This window comes from Chelon labrosus, assembly GCF_963514085.1.
Source record: "Chelon labrosus genome assembly, chromosome: 7".
In the NCBI taxonomy this organism is placed as follows: domain Eukaryota; kingdom Metazoa; phylum Chordata; class Actinopteri; order Mugiliformes; family Mugilidae; genus Chelon; species Chelon labrosus.
In genome coordinates, this window is record NC_140343.1 from 16,924,342 (window position 1) to 16,949,324 (window position 24,983).

General features: G+C 46.0%; 2 protein-coding genes across 2 annotated transcripts; one reads left to right on the forward strand and one right to left on the reverse strand.

Moving 5' to 3' along the window:
* Positions 1-365: 365 nt before the first annotated feature.
* cbarpb (CACN subunit beta associated regulatory protein b) lies at positions 366-12,426 on the reverse strand. The gene is made up of 10 exons (XM_084548628.1): positions 12,276-12,426; positions 11,484-11,556; positions 10,185-10,333; positions 8,322-8,383; positions 7,029-7,191; positions 6,411-6,582; positions 5,926-6,078; positions 4,595-4,832; positions 3,862-4,051; positions 366-2,783 (listed from the first exon to the last, which is right to left on the reverse strand). Exons 2-10 carry the CDS (start codon positions 11,529-11,531, stop codon positions 1,256-1,258), a joined length of 2,703 nt encoding a protein of 900 aa, XP_084404754.1. The 5' UTR covers positions 11,532-11,556; positions 12,276-12,426; the 3' UTR covers positions 366-1,255.
* A 1,883-nt stretch (positions 12,427-14,309) lies between these two features.
* On the forward strand, positions 14,310-21,119 carry atp5f1d (ATP synthase F1 subunit delta). The gene is made up of 5 exons (XM_084549054.1): positions 14,310-14,532; positions 15,295-15,448; positions 15,909-15,997; positions 20,660-20,789; positions 20,988-21,119. The coding sequence occupies exons 1-4, from the start codon at positions 14,416-14,418 to the stop codon at positions 20,780-20,782; spliced, it is 483 nt and encodes a 160-aa protein (XP_084405180.1). The 5' UTR covers positions 14,310-14,415; the 3' UTR covers positions 20,783-20,789; positions 20,988-21,119.
* The last annotated feature ends 3,864 nt before the right edge of the window (positions 21,120-24,983 follow it).

Sequence of the window (24,983 nt, forward strand, 5' to 3'; positions counted from 1 at the left end):
CTGTTATGGGAGCCCCATGCATGAGAATACATGCCTTTCTCATAAATTCAATAAACACTGAGCATCTGTGAAAGCAGTCATTGTGTCGGACGGCTTCAATGAAACTCCCCGTGTCACGGCTGTAAACCTGCGCAATAAGTCTGAGCCTGTTCACCCTGTTAGTAGAGACACGTCATGTGAGTGACTCCCAGTAGTACTCAGGGTCACGGCTTATGGAGATACATCCGTTATATGCGTGACCGATAAAGAGTCATTACAGCAGAGCGCTGGAGCCCGTCTAGTCTGATAGTCCTGTCTGTTGGTGCAGGACATCTGTCCTCTTCGAACCTGCCACACTCTCACTTTTCATTTTAAGCAATGCGGACGTACAAAAAAAAAAAAAAACTAATGAAAATAAACAAAAAATTGTAACAAAGCAGATATGCATTTTCGGTCAAAAAACAACAAGCATTGTGACCGGTCGCGCACTTAATGACGACACAAAGGACCCATTTCAAAAGACAAAATTGAGGAATTTGGGGCTCTCCGGACCATTCGGGAAGGAACAAGCCTCGTCATTTGAAATTCAAAAGCAACAGAGCATTAGTCCTGTTTTCCCGAATGTCTAGGTTGTCCTAGAATAGCACGACGCCATGACAAATCATGCTTCGTTTAGTTTTTATAGATTTTAGCCAATCTCTTAGTCTGTAAATATGGTCAAAGGCTTATTATCCAATAATGTATGGCCACAGGACTGGCAGGTAACTGCTGTGCCCAGTTTAGTTCAGTAGCTTTCTACATAGCACCTGGTTTCACAGTGGATCAAGGAGGCCGTGTGAGCCCTCGGCTTCGTTTATTCTTACTGGAGAGCAGAGACAGGACAGACAGCAGCAGAGATGGAAACAGACTACGCAGAAATATTTAGTGAGGGAGGAGTTCTTCCTAAACTCGTGTGATTTTTGATATGTCAGCATCTATCATTTGTGTATTTTCGTCATCAGTGAAATGTAAAACGGCAACACTGAACAGCTTTGTAATGCCAACACTTGCACAGAGGTGGGTGGTGAATCGGCCGGAGCCGTGATTATCTGGGAGCAAATGTTTACTTGTGGACTGATTTCAAGCATATTTTGCAAAGGTTTCGTTGCGGGTCTATATCACACCATTCAAGCTGTATACAGAGAGATGTTTAAACTGACGCAAGACAAACCGAACAGAAAGAAAAGTGTTATTATCAGCAGGAGTGAGGTTGAGGAGGAGGACGACTGGAGCCCTGCTACACTGGGCTGTGGTCCGAAGAAGCGTGTGTGGCCGTCACCGTCACGCACTCGGTGGCCGTGTCCCTGGTCCTGCGAAGGCCCCTGTACAGCCTCTCGTCCAGGTTAGCAGTCAGTTTGTCCGTGAGCTCTGCTGTGATGGTTTGCGGGCCGTAGCCTGAAGAGTCGGGCAGCTGAGGGGGTGAGCGCTCGCCTGAGGGTTCGGGAGGCTGGCCAGACGACTGTTTGCTGTCCGCCTGAGAGTCGGGGTGCTCACTAACCTCAGCATCTCTATCTGAAATGGAGGGATGAAGAGAAGGAGAAGAGGATATGTGGGCCTCAGTGTCTCTGACAGTAACACCCTGCTCCGTGTCCTTGCCTTCATCCTTGGTAGTTGCGGGCTCTACCTTTGGAGTGTCGGGAGTGCTGCCGGTCCCGTCGCTGGTCTCCTCGTCGGGTGCACTGACAATGCGGGGCAACGTACTGTGGTAGCTTGTGTCTAGGGGGTAGTTTACACTGTCACCCCGCCGTAGCGGCGTCCGCTGTCTCTCGAAGGAGGAGTGGAAGTGCCGGACGCCAGGGTCGCTCCACTGCTTGTGGCGCTGCCACTGCTTTCTGAGGTGGATTCGGGAGCGGTGCTTCCGTAGCGGCGATTCCTGCTGGTCAAACTGAGGGTCATGGCGGAGAAACTCATGGAAGAGCGCGTCTGTCTTCTCGTCTATGCTGTAATCTCGCCGGTGCAAGGTTAGCGGTTGAGGCGGAGGCTGCGCAGCCTCTCGAGGTGTGAGCATCTGTCCGTATGGGAACCAGCTCAGCGAACTGGCGCCTGTTTCAGCGGAAACTCCTCCACTGGCACCCAACAAATCATCTTCGGGCTCCTCCTCGAAGAGATGAGACTCAAAGCTCTCGCCGATAGTGCCTGTTCGCCCTGCGTTGGTGAAGTGGTGTCTTTTCTCGTGGGCTGTTCTGTCCTTAGGACTGCCGGTGATGCTGCTGCTCCCGAAGAGTCGCAGGTCTTCCGGACCTCGAGACGGAGCCTCTATTGACGCATAGCCACTGTCCATCTGCAGCAGTTTACGAGTCCCTGTTTCTCCTTCACTCCCCCCTCGCTCTGATTCTGAGCTTCCCTGTTTCCTCTTTTTGGTCTCCTTGAACCCCAACTTCTCATCCACATTCATAAAGAAGTCCTTGTCATCCTCTCCGCCCTCTGCCTCATCCCCTAAATCCTGGGACGCGTAGCTGGGGAGCCCCGTTCTTTCTGTGTCTGTGCGTCCGCCCAGCGAACACACACTGTCAGCATCGCTGCACACCGAGTTCCTGTCATTGTTGCTGCTCTGGTCGGAGGCGGCGTACTGCTCAAGTGTCGCACGTAGCGTCCAAATGTCTTTGTAAAGTGACTGGGCGTCCTGGGGATCAATTGGGTCCGATGGGTTGGCGCCTTCCCTTCTGTCCACGGATAGTGCTTCTTCTTGGGGATCAGGGGAAAGGCCAATCACCCCTGGTCCTCCATGGCTGCAGCTGGGCTCCACCATCACCTCTACCTCTACCCTGCAGTGTGCACACAGGGACGCGGAGACAAGATAAAACGGAAGAAATGAGAAGAAAGGAAAGGGGAGAAACAAAGAGGCATGCAACACAACTGTCGGAGAATTCAGCTAAACAGCACATTCATCCGAGACACGGCCGCGGTCACAGTGCACAGTATGAATTTTATGGCTTGCGATGGCTGCTGGTGCATGTCCTTAAGAGAACTCCGCTGAATAGCTGAAGCCATGTGAGGTTGGGAAATTCTGAGAAATTCCGTGCTTTCATCTCGGGACAGTGAGTTTCAGAAGTACGTAATGCATGGAACATAACATGACTTGAGTAAATGAGCGTGAGGATCATCAAATTACTTTGCCCCTGGCAGCTTCCAGGAAATTGAGTTTCAACAATAAATATCTGCATACATACACAGGAAATGCTGATTTTGTGTATTCTACTGTTCAGAGTAGGAAAATAAATGGAAAGAAAATACCAATTGATTATTCTGGTTACTTCCATTTTTTAAAACCTGTGTTGCTATTATTACAAACTCAAAGGAACAACACTGCAATGACTCTTGTGACTTTGAGGACGTCATGACACTATCAGACCATGTCAGCGATGGAATGGTTTCTTATGCCAGATATAAACCCTGCGTCCTAATCCTCCGTGCACTCTGGGAAAATCCTGAAATTGACTCAGAAAGATCTTGTTTACAGGGATTCTGCATACACGCAAACTGTGGTGAAGTGGTATCTATAATTTGCACTGTGTGTCATAATCCAATCAGGGGTCACGCCAAAACAATTAGTCTAAAAATGAAAACGGGGATAGTTTCCCAAAGTAATGTCATATTTTTCAATGACTTCGAAATGAATGAAATTTCCCAGACAACTGTCTAGCGGCGCTGCTCATCTGCTGTGAAAAGACAATGACTTTGCAAAGCTGTTTCACCCGGCACACTTTGATATCAGCGGTGGAGAACAGGGGAACTTGCAGCTGCGGACTACTGTAAATCCTCAGGCTTTCTAGCTGCTGTAAAGAAATGATTGCAAGGCAGCAAAGCAGTGGACGGGATGAATGGCAAGGGAATTAAAGATACCTGCCGAGTGAGGGGGGTGGTGTGGAAGGAGGCGAGAGGAGGCGTGCCGCGGGCTGGCTCTGGTGGTAGGCGACGTCCTGGGTGCGGGCGATGTACTGGATGAGGTCTATGTGGTGAGCGTCGTTGTCGTCCTGGTCCATGCTCTCGCTGGCGGCCCGCTGGCGCTGGAACTGTCTCCTCTTCGGGGAGCCTGAAAGAACGGGGGGGGGGGAGACAGAGCGGGGAGTCGCGCGAGTTGTGCAACAGCAGGAGCGAAGCGACACTTAATTCAGCGGAAAGCTCCCATCGGCTGTTGAGTTTTCCGAGGGGGATTTTGTGATCTTTGTTTTGGTCCCTTGGTGTGACAGAAAAAGTGGGCCTGGGGAAGAACAGGGAGCAGTGTTTGTATGTAGGCTGAAGGGGATCAGCAGGGAGGGTTCACTCAAGGGATGAAATTGATTTGGAACGACCAAACTTTGCGTCACCGAGCCATCTGTCTTGTATGCTTGCGTGCATATATCCTGCTCACAGTTGGTCGCTAGAGCCCTCTGCTTAACCATTATCTGTTTATCATGAGAATGTTTGTGAATATAATAAAACTAAAAATAGTTTAGGAAGGAATAGGAAGGAAGATGCCAGTGGTATACTTTTGTTTTTCCAGTTACGGTTGCATTCCCCTGATGCATTAGTGTAGATCTATCTTTCTAAAAATACTGCAACACAAATACACTTTACACCATCAGGGATTCAATACCTCTTGTGTCCAGACTCGAGGCTCTCTGGCTGCTGTCCAGCTTCCATTTCTTGATCTTAAAGTAAGGACTGGCCCCCTCCAGACTAGCATGGCGCCGCAGTTTAGTGAGGAACTGCAGCACCGGTCTCGGGCTCCCTGCACCGCCGCCGGCAGGAAAGGCACCCCTCCCCACCGCTGCCCTTTCTCCAACACTGACACTGCTGCCTCTGCCCCGGGGCCCTACTCCTATCATCTCAATCTGAACAGAGAGAGAGTTGGAGGGAGAGAGAGAGAGAGAGAGAGAGCAAGAGAGAGACGTGGTCAGAAAGAAAACCTGCCAAGAGTAGTAGTCTGTGTATAATCCTGTCTGACAGTGATGATCTACACAGGCGTCCATGTTTACCCATCAGCCATCATTCTCGTTGGTCCTCTCCCTCAGGCTCTGTGACCCTGTAATGTTCGTATGGATGACTCACTGGCTGGCTGGCTGGTGGGTGTAACGGCGGGCCGACTTAAGAAACTGTGCCGCTCTGCAAACGATTAATGATTAACTCCACAACCGTCGTGTTGGCCTTGAGTCTACGCTCATGTCTTGCTCTGCATTTGAAAACGTGGGCTCCTACAGTTATTTCAAACAAGTCAAGAGAACCAAGAACCCAACAGGTCCAGTTGTTTTTTTGGATTTACCATGACCTGGGTGGCTCAAAACCTACACAAGATTCTTACAGATCTACATTTACATCAGGTGATCACATGGTGTTAAAGAGACATGCAACACAGTCACACAGCTGATATGAATATATGTAAACAGTACACTGATCAGGCATAACATTATGACCGTTATCCTAATATTGTGTAGGTCTCCCTTGTGCCTCCAAAACAGTTGTGACTCATCAGAGAATGGACATGGGCCTTCTGAGGGTGTCCTGTGGTGTCTGGCAACAGTTGTTAGTGGGGGCCTTTGGGTCGTATGGGCTGAGGGGAGGGGCCTCTGTGGATCATCCCACAGATACTTGAGTCAGTTTGGGATCTAGTGAATTTGGAGGCCAGGTGTGAAGTTGTTCCTCAACCGTTTTTTGTGTGTGTGTCTGTGTCAGGCTGCATCCTGCTGGGGATGGCTGCTGCCATCAAGGAGTGTCATTGCTATGGGGTGGGGGTGCCTGGTCTGGTCTATGTGGGTGGTACATGTCTAAGTAACATCCACACGAATGCTGGGTCCAAAAGTTTTCCAGCAGCACATTGCATTGTGATAAGATGGTCAATGTTATTCACTTCTCCTGTCAGTGGTTTTAATGTTGTGGCTGATCAGTGCATGCTCTATGTATGATTGTATGGCGATTGAAGCATCTTACAGAGCTGGAGCCTGGTTCCTTGACGCTGAGGCCCACAGTATTCTCACAGAAGCTGGTATCCACAACAGAGTTGAGAGCATCTCCAGGCAGGGCGCCGCTGGGATTGACACTCAGGCTGGTCAACGCCGTTTGTGGTAGGGGACACAGCATCGGCTGAAGGGAAGAACACACACAAAACTAGACTCGTCTACAGGAGCTGAAGTGACATCAACTGTAAGGTTATCATCGTGTTTAGGTAACACCCGTTGAGTGAACATCAAGTCCACATTGCCTTCCCAGGCTGTCATCACAGCACGAGTGATTGCTTCGGCTAAATGTGAAATCAATGCGGGGCCTGTTGAAATGAGCCGGCAGAGAGATCCCTGATCTCCCTGTTTGGGTACATTAGGTTGCTACATTTTCTTGAATTGACCCAAGTGATAGATTTTGCAATTGGCCCTCAAGACTAATGATACATCAGTCTAACAGCAGGTCAAGGCTGTCACCTGGAAGATGGAAAGCGCTGACTTAGCAGCAGGGCGCGTCGTCATGGTGATGGTGTTCTCAGCCGAGTCGCACTCATGGATGGTGACTATCTTGAGGGCCGGGGGAGGTATGTGGAGGTGTGTGAGCCGCGCGTTCTTCAGGTGGTGAAAGTCGCCCTCGGTCAGAGTGTACCTGAAAACAGTGAGTAAAAGAGAAAGCTGTTAAATCCCTGAAGGTTTTAAATCATGGAGCTTATCCTTGCACAATAGACAAATAGCCAGCGGGGGATTTCTGACTTCAAACGCATCACAAGCTACAGTAGATCCTGGCTTCAGCCCTACAGGATAATTGCTTTTGAAGAATTTGTATATGATCACGCTCAGGGCTCTCAGATAAAAGTAGGGCAGTGAAGTAATGAGAAAGGTTGAGAGCTCTTTGTGTTCACAGCATACATAATGCATTACGAATTCATTCTTTACCCTAAACTAACGCAGAAGTGAGTCCGACGCAATAAATTATTTACATCCTTTGATCTCGCAAAGCAGTGAGTGCGGCGTGCCCAGACGTGACTGAGAGCTGAGAGCTGAATCATAAAGATCTGCAAATGTGGCCATCTGCGAACGCGCGGGCTTTCTGACCTGCGGCCCTTCTCCTGGGTCTTCTTGCTGTGATCGAAGAGCGCAGCCTCGTTGAAGGAGACACGACGGCCCGTGGGGCCTGTGGAGAGGAAGCGCTCCGTCTCTTGGTCGTGAGAGCTGGCCATGGACAGGCAGTCTGACTCATCCACCCTGATGGTGATTTCTGGAAATGAATACAGGGAAAGGGACAAATAATTAGATGGGTGGGTGAATAATATGATAAAAGAGGAAAGGACAATTAGATCGCGAGTTCTGAATTTTCAGACACGCTAGTAATGTGGCTCCATTCATACTTATATATCTGAGCAACATTCATGCTCCCCAGAGGATGAATCTTACTGACTTTGGTGAATTCTTGATTTTTACTCATGGGGTGGGGCCAGCCATCAAATTACGGTTTTTACTCATTCTGTGAACTGTCTGTACCTCTAAAAAAGGACTGGTGCCATATCCTGTACAGAAACTCATGCTCCCCAGAGGAGATACCCCAGTGATTTTGACTATCACTAAACGTTCCTTTTGGACCACTATTAAGATGACCTCTGTTGTTTGGGGTGAAATTCTCAACAATTATTTGATGGATTGCCATGACAGTTGGCGTTCGTAGTCCCTTCAGGTTATCTTTTCCTCTCAAATTGACTATTTACCAAATTTTCGGTGCAAATTTGTCCTTGTTATAGGTGATGTTTAATGTATTACAGAATTAGCATGACTCCAGCAGATCACCCTGGTTCAAGCGTCTATGAGGATCTAATTTGACTATTTTCCCGCCTTTTTTCAACTGTGTAACAAAAGTATAAAAGGTCCCAAACTGCTCGAATAATGACTACTGCATCTGCTTTACTATTAGTTTCTGATGCCGAGCTTCCAAAGTGGCATCTTTGTGGAGGATCACTGTGATAATGGGACAAACTGCGGACTGGGAAACTAAATTTTAAAAAAGCCAGGCAAAACCAGTTTGGTGCCAAACTGATGCTGCCTTCCAATAAATCCTTTCCACTGGACACAGAGTGCGCTGGTCCCAAAAAATGTTGTTCCAGGAACGGCCCGGCTACTTGAACTAATTGGAGCGAGACCACAATATTTTAAATGGAATAGACGTTGCACATTTGTGCTGACGTGATAAAAAAAAAAATGTCCCTGCTTCCATCAGTGCTATCCCTCCATCTCCCAGCAGCTGCCCTGTCTCCATTACGCCTCCCTCACTCGGCTGCTCGCGTCTTTATCTGCTCCCCCATATCCCCTCCCTCGCTACACTTCCTCTGCGTCCTCTTGGCTAGTTTCGCCTCTTACCGTGGGTGGGCTGAGACTCCTCCACGTAGGTGGTGTTGGTTTTCTCTGGGTCATCGCTGCCCCTGGGGCACACAGAAACATTCGGATCAATGCAGTGACATGACTGAAGTTTGCCTTTCATCCGACAGGGCCCGCCGATGCAGGCGGCCACACGGGCTACTATTATGCCATGCTTATGCTCGGCAATCCTGTTTGACCTTTCGGCCTTTCTGAGGATGATGCAGGTCAACAGTCTAAAAGCTGGCATTAAAACGACTATAAGGTATTAGGACTGACTGTCCACTGTGCTGTTTGTCTACACGGCCGCCTGCCTGGCTGTATAATCAATGAGCGCCTAAATCATTGCCGGTAACTTGATAACCTTCAGGGCCAAGGGACTTCTTGAACTGATGGGGCTTTATTGGATTGTATAGTTCCACTCATCTTTAAGGGCACGGAGATAATACCCAATGAAGGTCATATTGTTTAGGGGATGCAGCGTATTGTAACCTTTTCTGAAAACCTCTCTGCTTTAACATCTTTAATAGCTGCCGATCCTCCATAGTGCTTCTCAAATCCCATGAACAGGATTTGCTAGATGAGGCGGAAAAGGGAAACCGAAAGCTCTTCCCCGTCGCTTCTCTCCATCTGATTTCTTTGTGCCCATCTATGAGTTGCATGCGTTTGCTCCTGTGCGTGCGACTTGAGGGATTTCTCCATCCACCCAGATATGTGCTTCTCCTCGTCTTTCATTTCCTCTGCTTCTCCTGCTTCCGCGCATATGAGTTTGTGTGTGTTTGTGTGTATTCTCTGTGTGCACGTAGCTCTGGGTTGAGACGCGAGATTAATCACCGCCGATGGCTGCTATGAAATCTCATTACACTCATCATTTGTACCGGTCTCCCCGATTCTACTTTTGCTCTCCCCCCAGCCTCTTGACGCCCCAGCCCCTGTGCTCTCTTGTTTATCAGGCTCTTGCCGCCGCGCTCTCGCGTGCTCAAGTGTACGTGGTGTTGCGCGCTGCTGTGGAGAGGGACAAAGAGTCCCGAGGGTCAGCCATCTTACTGCTGAATAAACAGATGAATCACAAACAAATGAGCGTGAATGCTGAACGTATTTCCACCAAGGTGTTTTCATAACAGCTCCATGGGGGTGGGGGGTGGGGGGGGGAGGAAGACACATGTAATGTCTGAGTGTGCTGTGTTGCCTGTTTTAACAGGCACACATGTCTCTGAGGGGTAACATTAGTGTCCTGCCACCTGCTGCAATACAGCTTCCTTTGATTGCATGATGCTTTAACTCGTCTGTTTGCCTGGTAATGGAATCGCCCTGGAGAAACTGAATGACTCCACGTCTAGATGCTAGCTTCATTTGCAATTTCAATAAGCTTTATCCGTTCTGCACGTACACAGATTGCATATAAGCACCGGTTTGTCTCGAACTGGCAGCCGCATGTGTGTGAGAGAAGTCAACAAGTGCATGGCCCTGGAACTGCACCATAGGTGGTTTGAGTGGCGCTGCATAACAGAGACACCAGGCATCATTATTAAATATTATAATGGTAATCAATACAACGCCACCTTCCATTACTTCAAAAATGTCCAGGATTGAATCAACCCCACCGAGGCGCCGCGTCAAAGAAAAAGTGAACAACGAAGCCGTTATAAGGTTACCGCGTATCACAACGCTCTTGTTATTAAATTGCGCAGCTGCTGCAGTTATTACGTCCACCCTTTATATACGTCTCTGCGGCGCAGCTTTTTATTTATTGATATGTTTCATTTATTTATTTTTTTTCGTGGATCTGCCCCGCCTCGCTGTTGAGGAGTCAGTGTGGGCGGGTGGGTGCCGAAGAACGTCAGGTAGAGATTTTTTGCACCGCACCTGTCACAGCATTGCCCTCCTCGGCGGCTGCGGCGGCAGGCGATGAGTAAGACGGAGACGAAGATCAGCGATCCCACCAGGAAGATGGAGAGGATCACCAGGAGGAGCACATAGTTGTCTTGCTGCTCCTCAGCCTCGAATGGGATCTCCTAAAGTAAGGAAAAAAAACAAGGCAAAGACATCTTAAATGATCTAGACGGACAAATAAATTGACAGATTGACAGACTGATTGCCAGAGTACTTAAACCAGTCAATCATTGTTTGCAACTTAGTCAGATTTTTCACCTGGTATTTTCAGACATGGATATTATGAGCCCTATACCCACACCTTACAGTGGCACGAGCACCAAAAAAACCGCAACAATTTGCAGACGAGTGCACGTTCCCACTTCAGTTAATGTTATTAACATCTGACATTTGGCATTTGGTCTGCAACATGACATCCCTGACACCCCAGCAGCAGTTGTTTTACCCTCCCAGCAGCACCATGCAGCTCGGAAGATTGATTCAGCCCCACCGGTAGGTTCAGCCCGCACAAAACAAATCTATAAATATGACAGTGCAATTAATCAATAAATGCCAGGGCTATTAACCTGTCCACGGTGTACCTTAGCTGTGGAGAAGCTCTCCCAGGGCAGACTGCAGTTCAGTGAATTGACTGCACACAAGGAGCACGGGTAGTTTACATGTTCAGACAACAGTGTTCAGCTTCATCCACATAAACGCATCTCAACTTCTCTATTAACCGACTTAATTCAGTTCACCATAAGCGGAGGGGGTTGTTGAGAAAAAGTTGTGTCGCTCAAGTCAAACTCTGCTTATTTGTTCAGTTCTACTAGCAAACATTTGTTCCTGCAGTGGATTTATTTTTGGCCATGTCACCCCGCAGAACACGACAAGAGACCGTTTCAATAAAACGATAGATGGTTCGCAGAATGACGACCCACAGACCGACACGACGGCTGAGGGCACAAAAACGGTAACAGGCTTTTGATATCAAAATGATGATCTTATGGGTGGGGTCTTATTCCGAGACGAAACGCGAGTGAGAACGCGCTGCGAGTGTTGATGAGCGCTAGACTCTGACGTCACGCTGTAATTTCTCTGCGAGGGGAAATTAAAGCTCAGATTAGATCAGAGATTCAATTATTTCAGGTCCAGGTCAGGATGTTCTCTATTAGCCAGTCAATCGGCCCGGAGGACTGCACGAGGGGCAAAGTGCGGTTCTGGTGGCGAGATGCACGCGGCGCAGACACACAGGAAGTTTGAGGATAGGCCGGCGGTGGAGGGCAGGCTTACTGTGGAGTTTTCTGGTAGGAGGTTCCAGACGGTAGACTCATTGCTCATGGTCCAGGCCAACTAGAGGGTCCCCCTGAGAGATAATACACACACACAGACAAAAATACACAAAGGAAATGACTCTTACTGGAGCTGTTCATCAAATCAGAGCTTCCAAATGTCCTGCCTTTTATCTGGGTTGATAACATTAGACATACTGCACATGCATGCTTGAATGTTTCTGAAAGCAGCCTCAAGAAGCTGTACGTTGTGCGTCTGCATGCATCCATCGAACCTCATAGAAGATGCAAGCGTTAGCAGCTCGGCTGTTAATCATCACCCATAACTCCGTATCAGCCCCAAGTCTCTCTGTCTACCTCCCACTCTCTCTCTCTCTCTCTCACAAACACACACACATAGAGGACAGAGAGAAACAGCAGCTCTCACTAAACACTGGCTACTACAGTTCCACTACTGCTGCTGCTATGCGTTCGCTCTAACAGATCATAGCCATTAATACTGCTACTGCTGCACCAAACGCCCACACACACACTCGATAGATCTACTCACCCAGCAAGGGAGAAGCAACATGCCAGCAGCCTTCAGCACTCCTTGCTCGCTTGCCAGTCACTGCAGCACTCAACTTTCAGCACCACAACCTGTAAGCTATTGCCAAGCTATTTGCTGCCTAATTCCCTACAGCCCGAGCATGAAAACTGTTACGGGAAAAACACATCAGGCTGCGGCCAGCACGCTTTCCCTGACAGTTGCTGTACCACATCCTGATTTTTCTAGCAGCCCAGTTGATCTTACCCTGATGGAGGGCAGTGCGCAGCAGCAGCTCCGGATGTGTGTGTGTGTGTGTGTGTGTGCGCGTCGGGGCTGTAACTTAGGAGTCTCCTCCTCAGCTCCCTCGCTGCATCCTCAGCCGCCTCAGCCCACCCAGCCGACTGAGTCCGAGCAACAGCAGCAGCAGCAGCAGCAGCAGCAGCAGCAGAAGCGTTTCCCCCCTCAGGGCTGGCCCACTGGCCTTGGAGCAACAGGATGGCAGTGCTGCATGGCTGATAACAAACGTACAGAAAAGACTGGTTAATTATTCAGTAGCTTGTTTCTCTACACTGGTTCCTCTACGAAACCCTAAATTGAGTCACTGTGTTCATTAAATGGAAAAAAAAAAAAAAAGAAACTCCATGGTAACCAGATAGAAATGACAGATAAGCCTGCAGCCACAATTTGCAGTCTTTGCAGAGCTGTTATACAGAAAGAAATGTAAGAATGAATTACATAGTTACAAAAGTAAGATACTAAAATTGCATCCTAATACTTGCTTGCTTTCTGCTTACTACTGTAGTGATGCAAACCCTGAAGATTGCTCTATTGATTAGTTGCCAGAGCAGATGGTGAGACACGGGTGTCCCAGCAGTGCCGTGTCCCCCCATGCTTAACTAAATTTCCGCGTACCAGCTGCATCACTATATTAACAATGATTTACCTCCACACAGCTTCATAACAAAGCAGAAATGTAACGGTTCGTTTTGGAAACTGTAATAAATAGTTTATTGCGAAATTTAATTTCACTAAAGAGGGTATCCCGTTTTTTTTTGTGGCTGGGTATGGCAGGATTTTTTCCCCCGGAACAAAATACTGGGCATCGGCACTGGCAGTTGTTTCCTTATACAGTTTTGAACAGATTAAATTTATTCCAAAACGCTAAAATCACATCCTATAATAATAAAACAAAGATTTAAGCCGGTATGGTCAATATTAATCCTGAAATTTCACAGGCTCTTGTGATTTCCGACAGTCCCGGTGTTAAGCGACAAGACGAGGGGAAGGAGGCTCACGATTTGAACAGGCTGCACGCGAAAACAAACCGGGGAAAGCGCGGCACGCGGCGACGGAAGCACTCACCTACTCGATCAGCCCGTGTCCATGCAGGAGCGGAGGGGCCAAGGCAAAGACGCGAAACTCTTCCGCGGACACTTCAATGTGGACTTTTAAAGCTAAAAGTATTTATGAATGAAACCCCCACCGTTGAAGACACGCCCACCACCCCGGTCAGAGGCGCACCACGTGACGCAAGGAGTGAGGTAAACGCTGAGTGATTGAAGGGTTTCTCAAAAATCATCGGCGATCAGTCAGACTTCGCGCTTGCGTCAAGAACAGGGAAAGTCCGACTGTCTGACTGAATGTAAACCACAATAATATCCATACATTATCTGCATTTAGCAGCTATAAGGTTTCTCTTACTTAATTTATTTTACAAATGGGGTTATTTGCTTGCAGGTGTTGGGAAACAGACTAACAGCTCTGTCAGTTTGCTTGTCTTTCACTTTGAGTGTATGTATGGAGCCACACGAGTGAAATGCATCCAAAACTTGGCCCCCAGAGTAGACCAGTGGGCCCCTGTGTGTCTGGTGTAGCCGTGTGTGTTGTCCTGGTGCGGGGTTTTGGCGCCATCTTCTGGCGAATGTGTGTGCTCGGTAGTTTAATACAATAAATATGGGAAATAAGAGAGTTATCGGATTAGTAACTCGTTAAACTATTCTTCTGTAAATGTTTTTTTTTTTTCTAGATGTTTCTTTCTTTTAAATCCCAGAAAGAATGACAAACGGGTTTCGCAGCAGCTAGCAGAAACAAATACTGTGGTTATAAAATTATTAAAAATACTTTACAATTTATTAAAGTGTGTTTACACAAATATAAATTCATAAAATATTGACAAGACAAAATAACATAGCAATTTTCTTATATTATTTTGTACTGTTGTGTTTTGTTTATTTATTTTTTCTTTCAAACAACTACGCTACCCAGCTTCCTTTGCGCCACCGCAAAGCCTAATGGGTAGCCTCCCAACGTCCTTGTCCTACCAAGCGCACACCGACTGCCTCCACGCAAGGGCTCGGGGATCTCTGTCATTCACTTGTACTTGAATAAAATCCGGTTTTCAGACATGATGGCAGCGAGGTTTCTCCGCCGTGCTCTCCCTGTGCTGAGGCAGACTCGCTCCTACGCCGAGGTAGCCTCCGGAGGCCCGCAGATGTCCTTCACTTTTGCCTCCCCGACACAGGTAGTTGGCTAACGTTATTGGCGAGGCTTCTCGGGCCCGGCTAGCTAGCTAGCTAGCTCACTGGCTAGCTGCCTTGCAGATTAACTTAATTTCTCGTTGAAATGAACCGTCGCAGTTTGCGGAAAGTGACACGCAGATTGGTATTAATCCAGTTTTAAGCCGCCGTTGCTGTCCATACAATAGCAGGCAATGCACGCAAACCGGTTAGATGTGGCTTTTTAAGTAGCAGTGTAACGTTTAGCTTTGCTAGCTAACCTAGCTGTCATTCAGTGTCTTTGAGCAGCACTCTTGCAAGCTATCATTTGTGATACACTAAAGCATTGCTATTTTCAAGTTTATAAACATCGAAGTCTGTCTCTGACCACTATATACTTCTATTATGTTACATTAGCATGACCGTCAGTGCCTTAAACCATAACCCAGCAGTAGTGTGTCAAATGCTGATCTGTAACCTTGAGTTTATCAGAGGCTACTTGTCTAGTGGTTTACACCTACTCCACTTTCTGCGGCTGAATGAATCTAGTTAATAATATAGCAAAGACAACAAAAATGTTAGAATAGTATAATGCTTTAGAAATATAAGAACAAATGTACACCATCAGTGGTTGTATCATGTCAGTTTTTTAATGATAATATTCTGTACTTTTGCACCTGCATCTTGGCTCAGTCATTATTTGTTTATGTTGGTCGTGGTTTTCCTGTAATGAATCTCTTGTGTGTGTGTGTGTGTGTGTGTGTGTGTGTGTGTGTCTTCCATCCCAGGTGTTTTTCAAGGAGGCCAATGTAAAGCAGGTGGATGTCCCCACACTCACTGGTGCATTCGGTATCCTCCCCGCCCACGTTCCCACCCTGCAGGTGCTCAGGCCCGGCGTTGTCACAGTCTTCAATGACGACGGCTCCTCTGTCAAATACTTTGGTAAGATTTTCCTCGGCAAAAATGAGGCCATCCGTAAAGAGCCTTCGCCTTGTTATCCTGTCGGGTCAAACGAAGGATTACACGGTGTCACCTACAAGTGACATCTTTGTGTGGGAACAAATAGATCTTGTACATCAGATCTCTGCCCCCGTGTTTTGGGAGTGAAAAGCAGTACTTTTTTTTATCCGAGCATGCAAGGTCTTTGCTGCCAACTCACCCCTCAAAGGTCCACCACCTTGTCCTTATTATGTTTTCTCTGTTTAAGTGGTAGACGGCTGTTTGATGCACTGTTTGTCTGAGAATGTGGACAACATATATTTGTTTCTGGTTATAAAATAAACCTGGAAGTGGGCAGTATTGTTTTGATTCTGTTGCACCCATCATTAAACACAGTAAAGAAGTCAACTTGTCAGCATGTACTGTTAACACTGTGTATATGTATGTATGTGTGTGTGTGCAGTGAGCAGTGGGTCAGTAACAGTCAACGCTGATGCTTCAGTGCAACTGCTAGCTGAGGAGGCTGTTCCCTTGGACCAGCTGGATGCTGCAGTGAGTATAAAGCCTCACCTCACTCACATACACACTAAAGCTTAATTGCACTAATGTTGGACAGTATAAACTAATATACAGTGAACTGCCAGTAACGTTATGGATTATACCAATGTAGTGAAAACTTTCATATCTCAAGCGTAGCTTTGCTGTTTGTTGAACAAACTCCACTTGTAGTGAAATAGCACTGACCGGATTGTTGCGTCAATTAGATAAATTGTGTGGCTTTTTTTTTTTTTTTCACCACATCAAAGAGGTGACATTTCCCATCTAATGATGAAATCGGAATCGGTACTATATTAATCCTTCAAGGAAATGGTTGTAGTGGTTGACTGAATCAAATAATAGACACAGATATGAATATTGTGAACTCAAGTTCTTTTAATGCATTTCAATTCAAAACAGTAGAAAAAGAAAGAAAATATCCCTGGCCAAAACTGAACAGACCTAAAGTTAAAGTGCCATTTTAAGTACTTTTAACTACTTTTTCAGAACAGTATTGATTTTAAGTGTTTTTAAAAAAAAAAAAACATTTTGGGCTGCTGACACGTCTTGTCCGTACTCGGACCGGGACTGCTAGCGCTAACAGCTCCGGCAGCGTCTGTGCTCACTGCAACATGCTTTGCATTTAAATGGTACCATAGGGTTGAAGTGCTTTGGTGGTATGCAAACTTTTTTTTTTGCACAATTTGCAAGGCTTCCATCAGGTAGTTTTGTTTATTAAATAAAGTTTGCCTTCCATCAGTCCTGGCAACGTGCTTTCACCCGATTCCTCCATTTTGGTAGCTGTTAGCACATAGACATATGTGTTAGCAGAGCTCTGATGTGTGCATCAGTGTAATCGGTGTACCAGGAAGTCGTGCACTGACAAAGGTTCCGCGTTGTTTGGAATGCAAACTACGATTAAATGCGTTAATTTTTTTTTAACGCGTTAATTTTGTTGTAATCAATTAATCGTAATTAACGCGCATTAAATTATAGCGGAGTCTGAAAATGTTAAGAGTGACCAACACTCAGCAGGGGGAGTTATAAAGTTTGATGGTCACAGGCATGAATGACTTCCTGTGGTGCATTTTGGTGGGATAAGTCTATTGCTGAAGGTACACCTCAGACAGGCCAGTGTGTTGTGGAGTGGGTGGCAGGAGCTGCCCAGGATGGTCTTCACTTATGCTAAAATTCTCCTCTCTGACACCGTGGTTGGAGAGTCCAGCTCCACCCCTACAGCATCACTGGATCAGTTTGTTGAGTCTGTTCCCACCAGTCAGTACCAAAACCTTGCATTCACAAAAATATTCAGACCACAGTTAATCTGTACAGATTCAATCTGGTATTTTGGGGACGTTACAGATACATGTCCATGAATCCACTCCAGTGTTGTCTTGGCAGTGATTCATGCTGAAAAATGACCTCCTCCTCCTCCAGGTAAATTAAAGGTGCAGTAGGAAAGTCTTATAAAACTAACTTTCTGTCATATTTGCTGAAACTGACCCTATGTTCAAGTATAATTGCATGAAGCAGGTCATTTAAAAAAAAAAAAAAAAATCGGCTCCTCTGGCCCCACCTAGAGCCTGTAGCGCGATTTGCAAGACATCCAACGCTCCACATTCAGATGCACCAATCAAGCTTAGGGGTGTATCTAACAGAGTGTCAATCACTGCTCATGGACACGCATTTCATAGCGCCCTCCCCTCCCTCCACCACCTCGACCTCGACGGCCGCGGGCGTGTAGAAGGAGCCGGGATGTAATCCTCGTCTGAGGCCTGTGCCTCAGCTTCACTCTCAAACGTCTAATCACATCAACAGGTAGCGGTCATATATCTACCACATAGCAAATTGATAAATCTAAACTGTGGAATAAAACGCCACAATGAATGCTTCTAACTGTTATTGATAGCAAACATCACCGATGCTACTTTCAGAAACATCCTAACCTTGGTTTTGTCCTAAAGTTGACTATTGCTAAATATTTTGACCTAAAGTATAACGACTGTATCGTTGTACTTTAGGTCAAATTATTTAGCAATAACGAAGGGTATTATAAAAACTACGTCGGTGTGTTCCATGCTAGTTTGTTTACTCGCTCTCTCTCGGTTCTCTGCTCGTGCACAGTATTCCAGGGCCAATATGCACGCGCTCTATCGTGCACAGCTCTCCCTTGGGGGGGGAGGGGCTTGGGAGACCGTTTTGGGCTTTAGCGGAAAGTGGGGAGGGACTGAGAAGTTGTCGATGTTCAAATTTTTTGGCTAAGTCCTGGATCTTCGCAATCCTGCCTACTGCACCGTTAACTGGACTGTGATAGAATCCATCCTTATAACCCAGTCCCCACCGTGGGCCATTGAATGAGTATGTTGTAATCTGCATTACACACAACGGTACACAGAAGAGAAGACAGTCCATCCTCTTGAAAAAGGCATGTGTTGATAAATGTTTGGGGAGTTTGTTCAGAATCATTATTTATATTGTTTTAAGCCTGGAGAGAGAATGTCTTGGAAGCTGTTCAATTTCATGTGTGGTGATCTCAATGGAAGACGCTTCTGTGTCGGCCAAGAAGTCGCCAGAAATAGAACAGATGATCGTCACAGCGGAAAACCTTCCGTCAGTGGTTTACGGTTAACTATTGTACTGTGAAAGAATAAGTCCTGAAAAGCAAAGGGTTAATGCAGAAACATGGTCAATGCAATCCAGAATAAATCCTGCTGACAGGGTTCCTACATGCATCGAGCATTAAAAGTTGCACAGCGGGCAGGATTTAATGCAGGTTCACTGATTGATTCTGTGACATTGTACATGTGTTCCTCGAGCTGCATTCACTGACCCGGTGTTTACTTTAATGACTAGTTATGTAATAGCTGCATTGATCCCTTTCATTATTACAGGTTTTTAATGAGAGATCTATATTTGTGGCTTTTAACGCTCGTGACTTGTATCCAGAGATATTTTAATAGTAGTTCGTCAAAGATTTATTAAAATCAGTAAGTCATGTTCGCAGCTTTGCATGTCCTATCTGGTATGTCATCATTTTCTAATTTAGACCTCTCAAGCTGTTTATTTTCACACATGAATTTCATTATCAACTGCTGTTGTTTTTTGCTAGGTATTTCTTTATTTTAAGTCTGAAACGGTTTCGTGGTCTTAAACGTTGCTTTCCGAGTTCTGCGCGGCAGTTATCCCTGAACCCGATGTGTCCCTGAACATTTTAATCTCAAGCAGCTCTGTTGTTCTGAGTGTCTTTGTGGAGGTGGGCAAGAAAACCCGTGCATTTCTCCCTTTGATATTATTATTATGATGATGATGATGATGATGATGATGGTGTGGGCGTGTGTCAAGTTTGCAGCTGCAGAGCTGATGTCATAGTTTATCAGTTCAACTAGTTGGAAAGGAGGAGCTTCCTCTCAGAGCACGCATGAAGTGCATTTAGTCACAAACTATACGGGGAGCGGAGTTGTTAAATTCTTACTCTTTAAAGTATTTCCTTCTCATGCACATTTAATACTTTTGCTTCCAAAACAGCCCGGACCCACTGAGGTATGGAATCCACTAGACCTCTTTAGTGCAGTTTCCTTCCTTGGACTACTTTTGACAGGTGCTGACCAACACATCAACTTTGAGAACTACATTTTCACTTGCTGCCTAGTATATCTTACAGCTGACCTGTTGAATAGAGATAATCAGTGTTATTCGCTTTACCTGTCATACCGGTCATAATCTTATGGCTGATCAGGGTATTTGCCGCTCGTGACTTGATTGGGAATTCCTATGCTCTTCAACAACCAGTACGGGCAGCGCAGCGTTGACAAATGGTCGATTCTTTGTGAATCTTTTCAGTTTAATGAGATCTGTGTGATGCACGTCTATATCCGATATGTCGAGGCATATTTAATTCCTGACTGTTCAGCCTGGTCGTGCTCTCTGACAGCAGAGACCATCCTTCAAACCCACACACTTATTATTTTATTTTTTTTAATTTTTTTTCTGACTGTGATCGGCTTGGCCAGTAAGCGCCTCCCAGCTGACGATGACCCGTCTGATCAGTGCTGGAGCTGGACTTTAACGTCGAGTCCTTATTTAAATGCCAGTCTTGTTAATGACGGGCAGCGCTGCTGTGCACTTGGCGCCGAGGTGTCCGTTGTTGACCTTGGGCAGTGTCACTGTCAGGTTGACTTCATAGCAGTAAATGAGTTATTTCCTCCTCGCCGTCTTCCACTCGGTAGTAACAATGCGCATGGGCCCGCGCTGTTAATAAGGAGGGAAAGGTCAGTCACTGTTGAGTTATAGCAGATGTGTCAAATCCCCACTGAGAGACCTTTAACTTCCAGCTATGTTTGGCATTTCTCGTTTCTAATCGCGACTGTGACAAATGGAGCTTTCAGAGCGAAGAGGCAGTGGGGATTTTCTCTCCTCTTTCTCCTCACTTTTGACTCACTCTCGCTCAGCTGCGCTATTCCGACTTTTACATCCCAATTATCCTTGGTTGGGGTTTTTTTTGGGGAGATGATTAGTTTTGCCGAGTCCTTTGTTCGCCTGATTTTTTAAATTTTTTCCTGAATAACAGGATTTGTTTGGGAGTTATTTGACAGATGACGAGAGGCTGGGGTAATAATATCTGCTGCATTTGTCATTTGTGTTTGGTTTCTCATATCTACGTGTTCTGTTTATTTTTAGGCAGCCAAAGCTAACCTGGAGCAGGCCCAGTCCGAGCTGGCCGCGACATCTGACGAGGCGGCGAGAGCAGAGGTCCAGATCAGCATAGAGGCCAACGAGGCAATCGTCAAGGCTCTGGAGTAAACCAGTGGTACGGCCGCTTTGCTGCTGCTCTGTGATCTGATTATTAGAGCAATGTCCTCTTAATATGTTTAATCTAACAGGATAATAATGCAGGGCTGTTTACCGTTAATGATGCTGATAGTGGTGGAAATGCTGACAGGAAATTAATGCCCACTTAACATTCTGTGTATAAAACTGACTCACTGTGCGTATTTTTCCCTTCCAGGTAATCTTTTCTGTTTCTTTGATGGAAATCAATGGTCCATCTGTGTTTCCAGCTCCGTCACGTCGGTGTCCAGAAGATTCCATGCTTTCTTTGTACAGTGGATGAAATTCAAAATAAATTTATTTGGAATTACCTGGCGTCGGAGTTGTCGTTGACTTCTTTGAACCTGCTCGTCTCCTGTGCTGATTAACAATGATCATATGTAGTACGTTTACTCAACAGGTAATAATAGTCACCTCGATAATCTACAACTCAGCAGTGTGTTAAAGTTACGCACTGTTATTAAATACTTGCTCAAATGAGTCACAAAAAGATGCCCATGATGTGATGATGCCACTTGGGGGCAGCAGAGATCAGTCATATTTTGCACGGGGAGGTTTTCACATAATCAGATTTTTTTTTTTTTTCTTCGGCTTCCCGGCAAACCGCAGTTTCAGGGAAGGAACTGTCGTTAACATTTGTCACATAGCCATGGCTGGATCTGATTATCTTCAGTGTAGAGATCCTCTCCCTGAATCAGTTTGTCAGCTCCTGTGTTTGCAAAAAGCTTAGTCACTTTTACTGTAGCAGAACCACACGTGGGCTGCAATTATATGGAATCCTGCGTAGCTCGAGTTGAATGGGTTGGCAGCGCTCGCAGGTTGCGAGTCGTGACGTCAGGCCGCTGTGACAAAGCCAGGAAAAGTCCTCCGCTGCCCATCCTGTGGAAAAGCGGGCCTTTCTCTTGTTTCATAATCGCAGGCATCGGCCCAGGCTCGCTCCAGGAGGCGCTGCCCTCGCTCACGTGCCGACCTGAGGCTTTCAGAGCACAAACCACAACCGGTTTATTTTGAATGTCAAGACTCTCGAGGGCCTTTAACAAGTGCAGGTACGCTGGAAGTAGCAGTGTTTACTCAGAAATGCTCTCATGACTGCCGATGGTGGAGCTGCGGCCTGTTTTTAGAGCAGCGCTGTAAAAGCAGGCAGCCTGACTTCTCGCTTCAAGACGAAATTTAAAAAGCATAGCAGCACAAGCAGAATATGAATATAGGCACCATGTTTTACAGCTTTCAAATGTGTTGCCATCTTTCATTTTTCTACTGATCAAACACTTGCTTTTTCCTCAATTTAAAAAAAAAAAAAAAAAAGTTGTCAACACCCCTCACACATCCTGCTCTCTGTTCTCCTTTCTAATCCGTTCTTCTCTTTCATCAAAACCTCCTTGTACCGTCTGCACACACTCACTCATCAGTTAGCCACAGGGCCCGGAGACACGAGTGAGTAACACTTCAGACGAATAAGATGAAACGGTCGCGTCAAAACCACCGCTTCTTTAATCCAGATTTATGATGCAGGGGGGGGTATACTGAAACCGAGCCTTCCGCCATCCTCTTTTCACGGGCCACAGTTTTTAACGCCGCTCTCGACGAAAAGCAAAGCAGAAAATGACCGTGTGCTGTTCACGTGAGCGCTCCGTTTCTGTGCAGCCGTGCGGCTAAAGCAGAGCTGGATGTTCCATTTTTTTTTTTTTTTTTTGGAAAGTAAAATCCTGTAATTGAGGAAGCGGCCCTTTAGGACTAGTTGCATCCAGTTTTGGTTTTGGTCTGGCGCTGAATGCGTTCTCGGTGAAAAGAAATGAGTCACTACATTTAACGAAGAGTACGTCTCATGTATTAATCGTCTGAGCCGAGCTGTGAAGTGCTGCACTTTGATAAAGGATGATGAGTGTAAACCAATGAGAGCCCTTACATGAGAGCCATTTGCTGGTGTTTTGGGGCTGGCGAGGCCTGTGATAATAAGTCACCGTCTATCTCCCATGGAAGGCCAAGGACTGTAATTAAAAGATTGCACCGTCTGCACCGGGAGGAGAATAACATGATACACACCATGACAATCCATGGAGTCATCTTTGTACTCTAACACAAAGCAGCTTGCAGCTTTGCCAGAGCTCACTGGGCTTTATTTACTGAATCAACTGTCGAAGGAATAAAAGAGACCAGCCCATGTGATTCATTTGAGATTATGTCAGTGCTGAGATGATAGTAAATAGTGGTGGGTCGGGCGACACGAACAAAGTGCCTTGTAGTCCCTTACAGGAACTGCACGTCCCCCGCACAGGGTAGTTGTTTTCATTCTTCCATTGTACCATCAGACAAGTCACCCTGAGGTCGCTTCAATCGTCAGCTATGGCCAGTGACAGCCTGTGAGGCATGTAAGGGCATGCTGTGTGAGCATGCGATTGGCTGGAACCTAAGCCTGGGACTGTATGTCTAAGCCTACAACGACCAAACAAGTGTATAGCATGCGAGTGGGACTGGCAGTTGAGTCACGTCAGAGCAGAGGGAGTGACCGAGTTGGCGGACGAGTGGGTGAACGAGACTCAGTTAGGATGCCTCCCGGCCATGACTGAATGCGACACCTGTACCTTGGTCGTAAATGACACAGCATCTACTGGTAAACAAATCAGATCAAGTACTTTACATGAGCTGAATCGCACGAGTCCCACATAAACATTCGGCATCATTTCTGATGAAATAGAGTGTGACTTCAGCTTTAAAGGGACCCGTGACTACGAATAACTCGATGATATTCGCACATTTTAGCTTGAAAGCATGCTCAAAAATAGTAATATGGAGGTAGTTCAGTGAAATGTAATATCCATCCGTTATCTTCTCCTGCTTATCCTTAGGGGTCACTAGGGTCACTAGACTCCAGCAGTAGTTGGTCGTACACCCTGGGCAGGTCACTTGTCTATCACAAAACTAAAAAAAAACTCACGCCTAGGGTCAATTTAGAGTCACCAGTCATTCTAACCACAACAAGTACGCCATTGCAGCAGAACTTTGGATTGTCACAAGATGGTCAGTGTTAGTTACTTCTCCTGTTAGTGGTCATAATGTTGTGGCATGTGGGTGTATGTCTACACCAGAGGTGTCAAACTCATTTTGGTTCAGAGGAGTTCATAAGGCCCAAATTAATTTCAAATGGACCAAACCAGTAACATGATAGCATAATATAATATAGCACCAATAAATAAAGACAAATCATTTTTTCCCCTTTGTTTTAGTGCAAACAAGTAAAAGTGCATTATGAAAATATTTACATATCCTTTTTACAAAACATTTTATATTATCAACCTAAAATTTCTTAAGAAAAATAAGAGCAATATCGGCATCAGCTGTTTAGTTCTGGGTGTTTTGTTCTGTCCGCTACTCTTACTAGCACAGTGGACAAATTGGGAATAGCAGTTACTTTTATTGAAAAACGTTTTATATGTAATTTTCGCACTTTGCAGATTTGGACCTTGGGAGAGATCTGACCCTTTGGAGGGCCGGTTTTGGCCTGCAAGCCTTATGTTTGACACCCCTGGTCTACACCAAGCTGCTGGTGCTAAAAATTTAAGCTAGCATGGGACACCAAAAGCTGCAGTTCCACTAATGGCCACTTGAGGCTAGAATCAAAATTCAGCTCGCACACACTTGAGAACTTTCGGTCTCCATACCTAATTTCTCCAATCATGCCATCTGTATGCGGGTGGATAAGTCACCTTTTAAAATTGTATTATTATTAAAGTTAAGCAGTGTAAGGCCATGGCCCCCACCACAGCTCCACTCACGCTCCACCTCTTAGACCATTTTTAAATGAGTGGTTATTTAGACAGATGGCAGCTCTTCAGGAATCTTGTGGGTGACGTTCATACTGTATTTATATACAGGCAATCACACAACCTGAAGACGTCACCTGCTCTGGACTTTTGGTCAGCAATTTTTAACTACTTTAATTTAAAAAGGAACCCCCAGATAATGAAATAACAACAATGAGATTAAATATTTGAGCGTGCACTGTCATAAATTCAGCACGGGATAGTTAGGTTTTTTCCCAGGCATGTGTCACTGCAGTAGTAAAGTGGGCAATAAAATGAATCATAAAGCCAACGGAAAGAAACGAGGTTCGAGATTTTCTTTATGTACTCGCAGAGGCTCCAACTTATGACGCGCACTGGCTATGAGAGAGAGC